Source organism: Physella acuta, unplaced genomic scaffold (genome assembly GCF_028476545.2).
Source record: "Physella acuta isolate Inbredline_101_S28 unplaced genomic scaffold, ASM2847654v3 ptg000030l, whole genome shotgun sequence".
NCBI lineage: Eukaryota > Metazoa > Mollusca > Gastropoda > Physidae > Physella > Physella acuta.
Window position 1 is genome coordinate 18,874 of NW_026731550.1, and position 17,636 is coordinate 36,509.

The window sequence follows — 17,636 nt, forward strand, 5'->3', positions numbered from 1 at the left end:
AGAGTTGCAACAAGGAGGAGGAGCCACACGGATACATCTCCAAGAAATGGTAGATACATCTGGAAATATATATAAATGTAATTAAATAAAATAATCACAGTTATAAATCATACCGGATTATTAGCATATTCCCTTAAGGAACTATGTGGTCTAGCGGCATGGTATACAACCAATGTTCCTTCTAAGCTGCGCGGTTGCGCGGCCGCGCAGTAGTTTTGAGCTGCTGCGCAGTCATTTTGTAAAATAAATATATCCTCGTATAAGACTTTAAGAACACCGCTCACAGAAAATGCATTGTGCACACTAGCTAATCTCCCTTAGATGAAACATTGGATACAACCAGTGTTTCTTTCAGATATTTGTCTCCGGTGGAGGTGGGGGTCGGTAAAAGATGCCAGGAAGAAACTCTGCCTTCAACGCAAGTTTGCAAACCCAGACGTTTAGGTGTAGCTCTCGTGCTTAAATTCAAAAAATGTTTTCAAGGTCGTCGGAACATAGTTGAACTCTGCTTCATCTCTACTTTACAGCGCTTATTTCTAGCGAGACATATTGGTCCTTTATGTAACGGTTACAAAAGCATATTTTATTTGTCATGGTCTCTATAGAGAAATTCACTTCACATGTATCTTTTAAATCTGAGTGAAGACACTGATACAAAAATAATGACGATGAATCATTTTTGTGAGACAGTTCACTCATCATAGATCATATTAGAGAGCTTTTAGTCCGGCGCCGCCTGTCACTTAATACCACATCCGGTGTTAGCACTATATTATCCCTGTGTAACTGCAATACGTGTGACTTCACCTTTCAGGTAAAATAACTCCAGCTGTCTAAGGGAACCCTCTAAATTTACAATCAAGTTCCGTAATGTCATCCAATGAAGGCGATGCGACATTTTTTTTATATTGGACAAACAGGTTAATGACTGATAGGGTCAATTAAACAACCAGCACATGTGATCTATACAGAATGACACGTCTTTTTGTGGACAATCACATTCAAAAGACCAAGTACAATATCAAAATAAACTTGTGTGGACGCTGTCCGATACTGCAATAATTAATTAAAATAACTGACGAACATGGGAGGCGGGGTTCATACTAAAAACGGCACTCGAGCAGAGGCGTAGCGAGAGGGGGGGGGGGCGGGGGGGGGACATATGTCCCCGGGCGCCGACCTTAGGGGGGCGCCAAATTGAAAGTTTGAGGGGGGGGGGTGCAAATGAAAAGTTCGAGGGGGGGTGGAAATCGAAAGTTTGAGGGGCGGGGGTGCAAATGAAAAGTTCGAGGGGGGGGGTGCAAATCGAAAAGTTTGTCCCCGGGCGCCGGGTAGGGTCGCTACGCCTCTGCACTCGAGCACCCAATGGTTAAAAATAACGGGTATCTTTCATCATACTCTCACCAAATACCACCGCACCAACACCTACCCCAATTGGTTTCCAAGCATCTGCTAGCGGTGACCGGAAAGATGCGCAACGGAAAATTGTGCATTGGAAAATTGCGCATAAAAAAGTGCGCAAGGACATTTTTAATTTCTTGAATCGAGTATTTATAAACATTAGCAGAGTGACTACATGTGCATTGTAGCATACCTAAATATATTTCCACGAAATATAATATGACACAATCAAAGTGTATTAGTATAATTATTTTGTATTTGCGTATTTTCCCACGTTTTCTTTAACTTGCTTTCTCTGTGTGTTTATTTATTTATTTGTTTGTCTTTCCAATCCAATCTTGCGATCGAAATTTCTGGCACTTCCCAGTTAGCTAGCGCGCTGAAATTTTCAGGGAAGCTTTCTTTTGGATGACCATTGAATATTCAATTGTTATTATTACTAAATTGATCAATGGAAACATTTTATTGAGCATTTTAGACCGCTATATAATCTATATATATAATTCTCCTCTGCTAGCCATTACAAATAATAATCATTAAAAAAGTTTTAAAAAACCCACGTTTTCTGATTGAACTAAAAAGTAGAAAATAAATACTATACATCACAATAATGCAAGCGATCACTCTACTATAAGCTATCAAAAACGTGGGTCGCCGAAGTAAAAGTTATATTACTATTGATTAGATAATACTATTGACTTTTATTAGGGAGCTTGTAGAGAGTCAACAGTATTAGAAACTGTAAGAAAATCACGGCGCCCCACGTTTTTGATCGCTTATAGTAGAGTGATCGCTTGCATTATTGTGATGTATAGTATTTATTTTCTACTTTTTAGTTCAATCAGAAAACGTGGGTTTTTTAAAACTTTTTTAATGATTATTATTTTCTACTTTTTAGTGTTTGTCTGTTTGTTTGCATGTAAATCTTGCTATCGATTTTATCTTTTCACTTTTTTTTTGGGTAAACGAAGACAACTCGTAAAAAGACAACTCGTAAAAAGACAACTCGTAAAAAACACGTTGTGTGAATACGTTACTGACTAGAACACATAGATTTGAACCCGTGTCGAGTGGGATAGCAATCGTGTGCCCAACCACTCGACCATATCGTCTCCCCCATACTGGCCACCAGTTGTTACGTTATGGTTGTTTGTACACAAACACAGCGTGACAACTACTCAGTAAGCAAAAAGAGGGGGAGTGCCGAACCTTGTTTTCATCAAATTACAGTTACTGGGTAATGTCCCTTTTCCCCCACGTTTTTTGGTACAATTATATAGCGGTCTAAAATGATCAATAAAATGTTTCCATGGATTAATTTAGTAATAAAAACAATTGAATATTCAATTGTCATCCAAAACAAAGCTTCCCTGAAAATTTCAGCGCGCTAGCTAACTGGGAAGTGCCAGAAATTTCGATCGCAAGATTGGATTGGAAAGACAAACACAGAAACACAGAAACACAGACACAGAGAAAGCAAGTTAAAGAAAACGTGGGAAAAAAACCAGCGACGCGTACCTCGCGCGCAGTGAAGCGAACGATCACATGTCGCCACAGGCTTAGGGGCAGAGAATTTAGCTTGAACCGAGTTTAAAGTTACAGGAGGTAGGCCAGTTTGGGGGAGACGATATGGTCGAGTGGTTGGGCACACGATTGCTATCCCACTCGACACGGGTTCAAATCTATGTGTTCTAGTCAGTAACGTATTCAAACAACGTGTTTTTTACGAGTTGTCTTTTTACGAGTTGTCTTTTTACGAGTTGTCTTTTTACGAGTTGTCTTTTTACGAGTTGTCTTTTTACGAGTTGTCTTCGTTTACCCAAAAAAAGTGAAAAGATAAAATCGATAGCAAGATTTTAATGCAAACAAACAGACAAAGACTAAAAAGTAGAAAATAATAATCATTAAAAAAGTTTTAAAAAACCCACGTTTTCTGATTGAACTAAAAAGTAGAAAATAAATGCTATAGGCCCTACATCACAATAATGCAAGCGATCACTCTACTATAAGCGAGCAAAAACGTGGGGCGCCGTGATTTTCTTACAGTTTCTAATACTGTTGACTCTCTACAAGCTCCCTAATAAAAGTCAATAGTATTATCTAATCAATAGTAATATAACTTTTACTTCGGCGCCCCACGTTTTTCATCGCTTATAGTAGAGTGATCGCTTGCATTATTGTGATGTAGGGCCTATAGCATTTATTTTCTACTTTTTAGTTCAATCAGAAAACGTGGGTTTTTTAAAACTTTTTTAATGATTATTATTTCTGTTTGTGCAGTTTTCCGTGTTCGCAGTTTTCCGGTTGCACATTTTTCCCGCAAGCCGCGTGTCTTCATTTGGACAAGACGCGTTTTCGTTGTCGGGCTAAGTCCAAATCAAAAAGAGTTTCTTCCGCCTTCGAAGAAAGTCTACCCCACCCCCCGAACGAAGTGAAATTTATATAGCGAATATATACTTTTACCCGTGTCCGCTTACCCCCCCCCCCTACGGGAAATTTAGTCCGCCCTCCCCTGAAAATCATCAAGTCCCCCCCCCCCGGGGGGAAAAAGTCTGAAAGAAACACTGGTCCAAATTCGTGTTACTGTTTGTCTTTTTCCCACGTTTTCTTTAACTTGCTTTCTCTGTTTGTTTATTTGTTTGTCTTTCCAATCAAATCTTGCGATCGAAATTTCTGGCACTTCCCAGTTAGCTAGCGCGCTGAAATTTTCAGGGAAGCTTTCTTTTGGATGACCATAGAATATGCAATTGTTATTATTACTAAATTGATCAATGGAAACATTTTATTGAGCATTTTAGACCGCTATATAATCTATATATATAATTCTCCTCTGCGAGCCATTAGAAAAAACCAGCGACGCGTAGCTAGCCTCTCTCTTGCCGCGCGCAGTGAAGCGAACGATCCCACTTCGCGACAGGCTTAGGGGCAGATAATTTAGTTTTAACCGACTTTAAAGTTACAAGAGATAACTATTACCACTGGTGGCCAGTTTGGGGGAGACGACATGGTCGAGTGGTTGGGCACACGATTGCTATCCCACTCCACACGGGTTCAAATCTATGTGTTCTAGTCAGTAACGTATTCACACAACGTGTTTTTTACGAGTTGTCTTTTTACGAGTTGTCTTTTTACGAGTTGTCTTCGTTTACCCAAAAAAAAAAGTGAAAAGATAAAATCGATAGCAAGATTTTAATGCAAACAAACAGACAAAGACTAAAAAGTAGAAAATAATAATCATTAAAAAAGTTTTAAAAAACCCACGTTTTCTGATTGAACTAAAAAGTAGAAAATAAATGCTATACATCACAATAATGCAAGCGATCACTCTACTATAAGCGATCAAAAACGTGGGGCGCCGTGATTTTCTTAAAGTTTCTAATACTGTTGACTCTCTACAAGCTCCCTAATAAAAGTCAATAGTATTATCTAATCAATAGTAATATAACTTTTACTTCGGCGCCCCACGTTTTTGATCGCTTATAGTAGAGTGATCGCTTGCATTATTGTGATGTATAGCATTTATTTTCTACTTTTTAGTTCAATCAGAAAACGTGGGTTTTTAAAAACTTTTTTAATGATTATTATTTTTGTCTGTTGCGTGCTGACCAAGGCTTTAGGTCCCAATGTTCATTGTACTTAACAATTGTCTTTAATTTTTTAGGGTACCAGAGTTTTTTGGTCACTTCCCTTACCCCTATCCTCAGACGAAAAAAAAATATATAGGCCTAATTTATGTTGAAAATAGCCTACTTTTACTAGAGTCCCCCCCCCCCCCACACCTACAAAAAATATCAAATGCGCCCGAACTCAACTGAAGATATCAATGCCCTATTTTATTACTGTTGGCCTTTGGAAGAGGAATAATTAATTAACAATTACGGATATTATTTCGACTTGTGACGTAGGAAAAAAAAAGAAATCCAAAAGACGTATCTTACTGTTTTTGTAGTTGTATGGTCCTTATATACTGAAGTTAGCGTTATAGATCAATATTGAATAATTCAGTGTGGGTTCCACATTAAGCAATGAACATGTTTATAGGATAAACAAAGCTGAAATTAGTATACTTTGCAGCCGGTGAATTGTTGCACCATCAACAGCAACGAGTAAGCTTTCGTTAAAACTAGGCCACAGTTCAAAATTATTGTCCCACTTTAATTTTCAACTCTGGTAATAATTGAATCAGTTTTTGTAATCTTTAACCAATCTCTCACACGCTTTATTTTATCACTTGTCTGTTTTGTAGATGTAGGCAGAGGCGTAGCGATTGGGGGGACGGCAGGGGGGACATTAGTCCCCGGGCGCCGACCTTAGGGGGCGCCAAAATGGGTTGTAAAAACAAATTAAAATGTCAATTTAGCTGCATTTTTGCAGTTTGAGGGGGGGGGGGGGTGCAAATCGAAAAGTTGAGGGGGGGGGGGGTGCAAATTGAAAATTTGTCCCCGGACACCGGGAAGGGTCGCTACGCCACTGGATGTAGGCTATTTATTAAGTAAGGTAAACTCACCTCTCACTCACCCTAAAGGGGTCATCCATAAATGACGTCACGCTTTTTTTGACGATTTTTACCTCCCCCCCCCTCCCCTCCGTCACACTTCGTCACAAAAAGCCAGACCCCCCCCCCCTAAAATGACGTCACACCTCAACCTACAACCCCCCTCAAAATTGCAGTTGAATTTTTTTAAAACATTGATATTTTTCCAAAATCTTGTCTAAACTATTACAATTTATTAAAACAATTATCTAAAACGCGAAATAACGTCTAAAATTCGTTTTCTAACATTGCTTATTTATAATGCAAAAATGTGACGTCGCAACATCTGACCCCCCCCCCTCCCCCTCATCACACATCGTCACAAAATTACGGACCCCCCTCCCCCCTACGAGTGTGACGTCATTTATGGATGACCCCAAAGTCAGATGAACTTTGATCAGCTGTTGTAGCACTTAGTTGGAGTGTGATGAAGTGTTGTTAACACAGATGGAAACATTGTTCAACTAATGTATTGAACTGACATTTTCAGTGACAAACACTTCTATTTTTAGACCCTAGTATTTATAACTAAGGGCATTAGCATTAATTTTCATTTTTTGTATATTCTGAAGCGTGTTAACATAAACATTTTTTTATACCTGTTGAGTTTATATTTGTTTCTAATTCTTGTTAACTTAGTAGGCCTACTTTAAAAAAAAATTAACATTCCGAAATTTGACTTTTAATCTATTAAAAACTAATATCACAGCATACCTTCATAGTACACTGGTGGCATAGACTTATAGACTTTGCCTCTTCTCTATCATTTATTAAAGGTTATAATGCTGCTCGTCTGAATGCTTTACAATGTAATGTAGTACCTAATGTTTGAAATGTTGCATCATTTATAGCCTTTCAAAACTGTCATTTTTTTTTTACTTTTGGTACTGAGGTAATTTATTAACACATTTGTCATCGTATATTTAGGTCATGTTCTTTATTTAACTGAGCGAATTATTTTAGGGAGTTTTCTCGTTAAGGAAACAATGTCTGAACACAAATCTGTGACAGGTGATGTTAACACTGTTATTTTAAGACGAGTCATGGGAGACAACTTTTATTTTTTAATTTACTTTAATAATTTTTAAAACAAATAAAATAGGCTAATGGTAAAATCACTTTTCTAGTTTCCTAGAACAAGCAGGCCACCCCATCCACTTTAATCCAACAACCATGTATTAGCCCTAAACATTAAATATATCAGCTGGCCCAGAAAGATGTTATGCTAATCCATTGTGTGGGCTGTCTAGTTCATTCTGACAGCGGGAAATTCTTTCCAGTATTTTAGCCTTAATATTTTTTTTTAGTAACATAATGACAAAACAAAAAACAAATAAACATGAAAAACATCTACAAAAAAAAAAGGTTAACATGGCAAACACATAAAAAAGCATAAAAATTTATTTTAGTATAAACCTTGTTACTAGGCAGGTTTAGAATCACATTTCACTCACTGGTATCTTACAAACATTACAATATTTATTGGTAACATCAGTCTATATCACTTAATTTTTAATATAACTAATTAAGCTGAATATATAATTGTTACAAGCGGAAGTAATAATGAATTTATATATTGTCATAAAATATATATATATATATAACACAGATGCCTAATTCATTAAAAAAATTGGATATATTTACACTATTGTGAATCATCATGGCAATATAACATATTCCTTTATTAACATGTTAGGAATAAAGCAGCACATTCAACATTTATATTTTGCAATTTCATTTAAAAAATCACAACTATCTATAATAAACAGAATTACTTTAATAAACAAATATGTTATTTAAAAAAAAAAATAAAAAAAAAAAAAAAAAAATATATATATATATATATATATATATATATATATATATATTTTTTTTTAAATAAAAAATATAGGCCTACTTTTCTAAATAATGTATGGCAGTTTCATAAAAGAAAACATCAGTTTTTTAAATTAAATAAAGTCTTTTTTGACAAATTTTGATCTATAAAATCTACTTTAGAGATGATAAAAAAAAAATTCCTTGAAAAAGAAAACTAACTAAAAAACATCCATAAACATTAAATAGATTACTTGTCTATATTACTAATGCTGCCTTTTAAAATTAAACAAAAATAGAATAATGGACTAGCAGAGCCATCTAGTGGGACAAATCACTGACAGGAAAAATAATTTCACAACAAAGTGATCTAACAAGTCCAGCTCTTTAACTAAACAATCAGTTCATTAATTGACGAGTATAAAAAAATATTCTTTTTATAAAAATTACAAAATTGTTCTATTTCCAGAATGTAAACAAATTTATTGTTTTGACAGACTTGATGTCATGGTCTATTTTTAGTGTGACCTTTAAAATGACCTCTCTAGTTCCTCAGCACTATATCCATCTCAATGGGTTTCTTGGCCACAAAAAATCCATCCATGTGGATGTACTCAGCCTCGTTTCCAATAGCCGGTTCTGTCCTGTCTGTTTGGACAAACCTCATGGTGGTCAGTAGATGACACAGGACAACCTGGGGAGGACAATAGGACAATATTTTATTATATTAAGAGTTATTTTGTGTTACTGTAAGGGAGATAACCACATTGTAAAAAAAATCTTTTAAACAATTAGTTAACGTAAGGGCAAGAACTCTTGTAAAATAAAACATCTTTGTTTAAAAGTTAAAACAGGTGCAAAAACGCTGATCATTTAGACAGCTGTAATAAAACAACTGTAATAAAACTACTTAGACAAAGTTGGGTTCTTGTGATAAAATATTAAAGTGTTGAAATAGCACAGCACAATAATTTTTTATTAAAGGGCCAGCCATAACTTATAACTAAATTTTAAAAAATACAATTTAAATCAGTTCTGGAAATAATTATACTTGTAAAAGCAGTACCAACAAAGATATTTGTAAAAAAAAACCAACAAAAAAAACAATAAAAAACAAAAACATCAAAAAAACCTACTTTAATTTCCACAAGTGCCAGACGTTTAGCCACACACTGTCGTCTGCCAAACCCAAAAGGTAAAAAGGTCACGGGGTCAATCTCAGACTTCCTCTGGGGTGAAAATCTGTCCGGGTCAAATTTATAGGGGTCGGGGAAATATTCAGGGTCTTTGACAATCTTGTAGATGGGGATGAAAATTGTGACACCTTTTGGGATGGTCATCCCGTTGAAGTTTCTGGTCTCTTTGGCCCTGCGTGTGATGTCAGGTGAGGGGGGAAACATCCTCAGTGACTCGTAGATCACCTGGTGAGTACAACATACAACATACACAGCTTGCACATATGTATATATAAGCTCATATATTTATATCTATTGCACTAATTGTTTGGTATTAAAGCCATTTTCCATGGAATATGTTAACTATTTTTGGGTTTGCATTTTTTTGACTGAAATTTAGCTTCTTCGGATTGTAAACTGTTTTTCTTTTTACTAATACTAAATGAAGATGTAGAAAGAATTAAAGTAATTTTGGAGATTCTTTAAAAAATAAACTATTAATTTTTAATCTAATATATTATAAATCAGTTTTTTTTTTGTTCAATTTTGCCTTCTAAAAAATGTTGTACTTGTGGTATATATATAAAAATGATGCTATGTATAGATGTACAGCAAACCTATAAGTCATGACTAATATAGAAAATTTGTGGTACATTCCTGTTTGTATACCAGAACAGCATTGTTGGGTACTTAACTCAGCTGAACACATTATCCCTAGTGATAGGCCTATAATAGCTCTGATTATATGGGGTAGTTAATTCAAAGTATAATGTAAACTCAATTAAGACCACAGAAACTATCTTTAATGATTTGCCTGGATCAATGCCATCTTTAAGGCACAAACTTAGGAACTTCTACTGCAGTTAAGTACAGTTTAAGTACAGTGTGGAGTTAGTGTAAACATTGAAAATAAAAATACCTGAGTTGTATAGGTCAGCTTAGCCATGTCCTCGTATGTGGGTTTGGTCTTGCCCTGCATGACCTCGTCAATTTCTTCAATGACCTTGTCCTGAATGTCTTGGTGCCTGGCCAGTAGGTACAAGATGGAGCTCAGAGCTGTTGACGTGGTTTCAAAGGCAGCTAAGATCAAGATGGCGGAGTTGCCGATGACGTATTTCCTGGTGATTTTCCTGTCTGCTGCGGTCAGCTGTTGACCTGTCCGGTCATCGACCTCTGCTTCAAGTAGCATGTCAAGCATGTCCAGGTGGGTCTTCTTAGAGGTGTCTGGGGAATATTAGGGGGAACTTAGAATAAAGTGTGGGGAACATTAATGGGAACTTAAAGGTGGTGGAGAACATTTATTTTACAATTAAAAAAAAACATTTACAAGTCAGTCAGTTAGTTTGCTGAAAGTATAAAATGAACAAGAAGCTTCAATAATTTCTTATTCATACCTTTATTTTTCTTCTCAGCTAGTTTACGATCAATCGCTTCATTGATAAAGTTAATGAAATAATTATTGGTTTCTGGTAAAATAGCATCCACTTGCTCGTTAAATACAGCAAGACCAATCTTCATTACTGGGGGGAAAAATTCACCAACAGTCCTGTAAAGAAATAAAAAAATAATATTCGTATATTGCTAATCATAACATGAATATATAGGAATACTTTTTGAAAACATTTTTTGTCACTCCTGTGACATTATGTGACAATGGATCATACAGCAATAACATTAAAATAAACTATATTAACATGTATTAAGTGTGTAAAAATAATCTGAACTTTTTTCAAAACAAATTAAATTCATAATCTAATAAAAACTATTAATAAATATATTAGGCGTATTAAATAAATGTGATAGACAAAGACCAAGGATCTGAAACGATATCTGTTTTTTACTATTAATTTCACACACAACAGCATCACAAAATTGGTTTTCGTGACTTTTGTAACCAAATTAAAATAAAACGAAAATATTTTTTAAATTTTGAATCTAGAAATAGAATCACCCAAAACAATTTTAATTTTAATTTTTTTAACAACCCACATTTAGAGACTTTTAGTTTTGCATTAATATCAGTTTATAAATTGTGGATTAATGTGATAATTTTAACTTAGTGAAGTTATTAAACAGCGCCAAAACAGTAAGTTAAGATAAAAATTTTGATGAAGTTCTAGACAGGCTCCAAAAAATTGAAACCTAAGAATCTAAACTTTAATTTTAAACAGTCGTAACATAGAAATCAGCACCTGAGAATGTCTTGCAGACGTGTGGCAGGAATGCGAATAAAGTTGTTGATGTTGTAAGCAAATTCACTTTTTTCTTCCGTCAAAGCTTTGGAATCTACACCAAAACCTACCCTAGCAATAACGTCGGACGTGTATCGGGCTAATGGAGAAAAATTTTAAAATAAATTAAGTCATGTTAGGTGCAGGGGATGATGAAGATTTTTTTTTTTTAAATATGTGAAGAGAGTCTGGCTGTCTGTATTGTAGAAATGATGAAGGGGAGAGGTTACAAATCTATTAAAATTGTGTGAAATTCATTGTATGCCCCCACTTAAAATAAAATAAAAAGTTAGATTTGAAAATATGTAAAGGAAAATTTAGAAGTTTCCAGTTTTAGGTGTAAATAATAAACATGTATTGTGTTTTATTATTATTAATATGAATTTTTTTTTTTTAAAGTGCAACCTTAATTTAGTTAAAAACTGTAACACTCTTTCAGTTATAATTTAAGGCCAAAGTTATTTCCCTTAATGATAAGAAATGCAAATATCTTAAAGTTAGAGATATGAATTATCTAGGGCAATAAAGTGCTTGACCTAGATACACATTTTAAAACATCATAAATAATTTTTTAAAACAGCTAAAAGAATGAAATACATTCTAACTAATAAATGTAAAAAAAAAACAGTTTATCAAAAAGTGTGTCACCTAATGACCATACCTGCTGTGACCTTGAGCCTCCCCCCCCCCCCCCCCCCCTATCTCTCCCTTCATGAACCCACCTGCTGTTGCCTTGAGAGGGATGAGCTTCCCCTCCTCCTTGTGTTTCTTGATGAGAGCCACCAGGCCGGCAGCGCTGGTGTTGACATGATGCAGCATCTGCTTCAACCTCCCAGCAGTGAACATGGGAGACAACACATGTCTAGACCTGGTCCAGTGGTCCCCATTCAGGAAAAATAAACCCTGAGATGACAGAGAAATAAAAAAGTCAGAATCAATATCAAAGATTCAGAACAAATTCATACACTAGCATTAATGGATGTGGGGCTGGATGTGGGTGGAGTGGGGGAACTGACCTAACCCTCATCTCTTCTTCTTCTTTCTTAATTTTTAGTGTTGGAAGGGATCGAGCCTTATCTGCCAGAGGGTTTAGACTTGTGACTTTTTCAAATTTATCAACCATGAGCTTTTGCCGACTCGACCACGCCTCCATCACAATTAAGTATTCGTGTCAACTGGTTATGCGCCATTGAGGCCATTGACTCCGATTTCAGCCAGCTTTCCTTTTTGGATTTGCTTCCAAAGCCTTTGTCCAAACAAGAACAAACTACGAGGCAGCAGTTGTTTGATTTTGGAGTTGTCTCTCCTAGAAGAGTGGCTGTCCCCAGCTAACGAGCTCATCTGCTCATGGGTTCGAACTCGAGACTTTTCAGTTTAGCAAATGTGAGCTTTACCAACTCGACCACGCTGACCTCAACCCTCATCTGAAGTCTAGTATTGGCAGGGATGCCAGTATTGGGGAAAGACCTTCAGAAAACTAGTCATTGTCCTAAACAGTCATCTTAAGCTGAAAAGTTATCGTTTCGAAAATTACTATCTTTAAAACTACCTAGAGTTGACACAGAAGTAGAAACACTTACATGAACAACAGCACTCAGAGATGTATTTCTCCCAACTCTATCAACAAAATTGCTGAAGTCTTTGACCATAATATATTCAAGTAACCTCGCGTCAAAGGTCACGAGGGTTGCACACCTTGGAAACAAGCCATAAATCCCATAAGTCTTGCCATACTTTGCTCTCCAATCATCCAGCATCTTAGATAGACCATGCTTCCTTAGCTCAGGTATGTGGTTTATGATTGGCCAAGGGGCGGGGCCAGGGATTCCAACAGCCTTGAACACGCCCACAAAGCTTGTTGTGTACAAATAGAATGCTGTCAGAATTGCAACAAGTAGGAGGAGCCACAAAGACACATCTCCAAGAAATGGTAGATACATCTGGAAATTATACATAAAAATAATTAATAAAAAAAAAATTACTAAAAATAATGAAGGGTCAATTACATATTTCATAATTGAAAGGTGTGGTCAAGCGTTAGAGCATAAATTTAACAACCCATACATTTCTGGTGATGTTCGAAGGCCAGAGGCGTAGCTAGGAGACATTGGGTGGATTCTGGGCTACATCACTGAGTGAATTGTACACAGTAAAACTTAAGAAAATAGACTTCTTTTTGGCTTTACATTATAACAGGCTGTTTTCTACATTAGATGTGTGACACTAAAATGAAAAGGGAAAGTGAATGATTAAAAATCTATTTGAATACCTATAGGCCTATATATACCTATATATATATAAATGGGGGGTGGGGGGAGGTGTGCAAAACTGATAGTTTACATCAGGTTCCTGAATGGGTCACTACTTCTGCATCAAAGTCTGCATCACATTTTCCTGATTAAATATGCCATAACCATACAACTCTAGTTACGTAGTTACCATAGCATAATATATGGTCCTTAACTCATGTCAGGTATTGATTAGAGTTGAGTGAACAGGTTCATAGTCATACTGCAAACTTCAATGAGGATCAGGTTAAAATCATAATTAAAATTAGACATTCTGGCTAATAGTTGAGGTTTTCTACTATTTAGAGTATTTACTATATTTAGGCTTATGCATGCATATAATATTTTTATATTAAAAATAAAGTATTTGTTCGCACTTCATAACTTATGTTTAAAGACGCCTATTCTACGTTTAGCAATAGTGTTTGATTATAAAATAATGACAAAATTAATTATATTAGTTTCTATTAAGCCTATAACTAGGCCTATACTATAGAGTAAATAACTAAATATTGACCCATAAGTAATAAAAAAAGTATGAGGCTTAATTCTTAACTGTAACATAACTACTATAATAACTAGTCTACTAGAAACTTAACTTTAATATTTATTTAATAATTATTAGAATCTATTTATTTTAGCCATGGAACTTAAAAGGCGAAAGAAAATTAAAAAAAAAACCTAAAAATTCTCTTACTTTGCTCCTTTATGCTCCGAAATTAAGATCAGGGACGATTTATTGAATAATTCAGTAATTAGATCTATTTGTTGGACTTCAAACAATGGATATATTCAATGGAACTTACGTTTTGTAATATATGGATTGCAGCCGGTGAATGGTTGCACCATCAGCAGCAATGAACCAGCTGGCGTAAAACTGGGTCACTGTCAAACTCTTATGTACCAATCTTGTGCAAGCTCAGAACACTGCTATATACGAGTGTACTTTGTACTCATCTCCAAAAACACTAGCGTATGCATTATCAGCGGTATGATAAAAATAAATTTAGCACCCATCGCCGTTTTTGTTTAATTTATTATGTGTGATAAGTTTGATGCTAAGATTTGTGTTGGCTCTAGTAAAATAAACAGTCTCTAGCCTAGCGGAGGGGGTAGGAGTACCGGGTATTAGGGCGCCAACATGGATAAAAAATATATTTAAAATTCGTTTTCAACATCATTACCTAATCTTCCACAGTCGAAGCTTAAAAAAATTAACGAGACGTGTGTTTATAAACTTATTAACTATTTCCGTTATCGAATACGTAGCAGCAAAATTTATCGGGCCTACATTTTAGGCTTTAGCTTTAACGGCAGGTTACTTTTAAAGGTGAAATACCGCCCCAAAATGTGGAGGGGGACGCTGCCTTATTGATGTTCCGTGAGTTGATGGGTGTAGAGAGATGATGAAACATAACCTTGTATTTTAGGAAGTTACAGTAAAGTAACCGTGTTACAGTAAAGTAACCGTTTCTGCTGAAGCAGCTCATTAAAAAAAACTAGTGACACCAACGTTAGTGGCGTCACAAGGTGGGGTGTCCAACATTTTTGCATTTTAGATTTGGTATTACCTCTCTCTCCTACATTTTCAAAAATTGTTTTTATTTTTATTGGATAATAAATTGTTTTGACCGTAAGTTTTTTTTCCCATTTTCTGACTTGTCAACTACGCCCTACTTTTTAAAAAGTTATTTTTAACTGAAAAAAAAACCGTTTTGGCACTACATTTTATGATTTTTCAATTTTGTGTCACCCTCTGCGGACTCCCCCCCCCCCCCCCATCTCCTCTTTGTGATACCACGGTACCAGCAGGCGATTGCTTCTATTTTCTGCATGCCACGTTATTTGGCTAAATTTATAATCCAACAATATGGTGTTGGTAGGGTCGGACTGGGTGTCCAGCGACCTGGAAATAAATAAAATGCCGCCCCTGCCAACATAAGGTTTCATAATGCATTTATTTTCCCTCAAGCCTGAGGACCCATGCCTACAAGGTCAAGGATTATCCACGCTGTCCAGGCGACTCTGTCCAACCCTAAAAAATAGCTACCAGAATAGCACCTGAATATAGGCCCTACGGATACCACTATAATTAAAAGTGTTCCACAATCCTGTTTAATCCATCACCAACCCACCCAGTAAAACTCAGATATAGCAATTAATTTCCTGACGCCAGGCAACGGTTCCGCGGAAGGGGCGGAAAAAGCTTAAAGCATATTTTCTCTCTCTCTATGATTATATATATATATATATATATATATATATATATATATATATATATATATATATATATATATATATATATACATATATATATATATATATATATATATATGTATATATATATATATATATATATATATATATATATATATATATATATATATATATATATATATATATAAATATATAATATAAATATAAATATATATATATTATATATATATATATATAATATAAATATATATATATATATATATATATATATATATATATATATATATATATATATATATATATATATATATATATATATATATATATATATATATATATATTATATTATGTATATGTATATATATATATATATATATATATATATATATATATATATATATATATATATATATATATATAAATATATTATTTTTATTATTTTATTATTTTATTTATATATATATATATATTATATATATATGTATGTATATATATATATAGAAATATATTATTTTTATTATTGTATTTCGCCCCTTTCCATTGAAAAGATGCCTGAAAGAAACCTGTAATTAGAGATACCTCAAACACAGATGGAAGGGGCCAACAATTTATATAATTTATATTGTTTATTGATGTCTTAATGGGTGACCCCATACAGATGCGTAGCGACCCTTCCAGGCGCCCGAGGACAAACTTTCGATTTGCACCCCCCCCCCCCCTCAAACTTTCAATTTCTTTTTCCAACCCATTTTGGCGCCCCCCCCCCTAAGGTCGGCGCCCGGAGACATATGTCGTCCCCCTCCGCCCCCATAAGGGGTGTGTAGCAGGACAGTTACCCAGCTTGCCGACCGGTCAACGTATTACGGGTAGGATATACCTCGTCTCCGGGGGGGGGGGGGGGAGGTTGACTTTTACTATTGTAACTCTAGGCTGCCCACTGTCTTTAAAGAAGAAAGTGTCATTTTTATGTGCTTGGTTTCTTTCAACTTACGTTGCAAACAATTTAGGTAAGAAATCGCCGGTAGATAGATGGTGCTAGGTGTTGGAGCGATAAGTCTATTCTTCATGAACGAAAAAAAAAACTACGATAACAAATAAAGTTAACACACTGAGAAATTATATAAGTAGCGATATTTAATTAAAATGTTTTCTTTTTAAGTTCTAGAATGAAATACATACACATGAAATCATGACAAAAATAAACATATATAATTAACAAAAAAAATATATTAGATATTTATTGTAAGTAGACTTGACTTGTGTAGTCTCGCTTTAAAAACCCCGTGTGAAAACATTACCCAAAGTATGCAGGAAAACAGCAGTATATTTATGTAGGTGGGTAAAAAAATTAAGTATATGGACATACACGCAAGAATGGTTAAATTTAAAATATATAGAAATCTAGATCTAATGTGCCCGAACTATAATTAGCAAAAATAATTTAAAAAAAAAAGCAGTAAAACAAATTTACTGTTGTAAAATAGCAGGTGGTCTTGTAAAAATAAAACAAATGTACTTATTTCTAACCTTATTTCTAGCATGGATATAAAAAAAAAATAGATTCTATGAAATATATTAGACACATCTTTCCAAAAAAAAAAAAAAAAAAAAAAACAACAAAAAAAACAGAAAAAAAAAAGCATCAACTACATACTTTTTAATTACCTGTAATGATGGTATGTTAAATGTTAATCATCTTTTATACTAGAATTACTAGATTCTAGAACTGGATCTATAATAAAATTTCTGTGTATAGACCTAAACAACAGCCTTTAGACAAAATTACAATTAAGAATAATTTGTCAGTTAACCCATTTAAAATTTTGTATTGAACACAAGGAAAGCCATTGTTTGTTCCCATAAGAAATCGAACAAAGCAATAAAAAATTATATATAATCCTGACAAAAGAACACAAAACAGTGACAAAAATGAAATGTTTCAGGGTAAATATCTAAGCTAGACTAGACACGAAAA

At 34.7% G+C, this 17,636-nt stretch overlaps 1 protein-coding gene across 3 annotated transcripts in view; it reads right to left on the reverse strand.

The window, feature by feature from the left end:
- Positions 1–14,334, reverse strand: part of LOC131941713 (cytochrome P450 3A8-like) — a 32,935-nt gene extending 18,601 nt beyond the window's left edge. Inside the window, exons 1-8 of one of the 3 annotated variants that reach the window (XM_059301160.1) lie at positions 14,251–14,334; positions 12,737–13,096; positions 11,879–12,059; positions 11,118–11,256; positions 10,320–10,471; positions 9,845–10,149; positions 8,887–9,171; positions 7,816–8,444 (exon numbers count right to left, since the gene is read on the reverse strand). In XM_059301160.1, coding sequence (XP_059157143.1) covers positions 8,295–8,444; positions 8,887–9,171; positions 9,845–10,149; positions 10,320–10,471; positions 11,118–11,256; positions 11,879–12,059; positions 12,737–13,096 — 1,572 coding nt within the window. In that variant the 5' untranslated portion in view covers positions 14,251–14,334 and the 3' untranslated portion in view covers positions 7,816–8,294. Of the gene's footprint in view, positions 1–7,815; positions 8,445–8,886; positions 9,172–9,844; positions 10,150–10,319; positions 10,472–11,117; positions 11,257–11,878; positions 12,060–12,736; positions 13,097–14,141 lie in introns of those variants that run through there. The other 2 variants (XM_059301180.1, XM_059301170.1) reach the window with 2 other exon arrangements.
- Between the last annotated feature and the right edge of the window lie 3,302 nt (positions 14,335–17,636).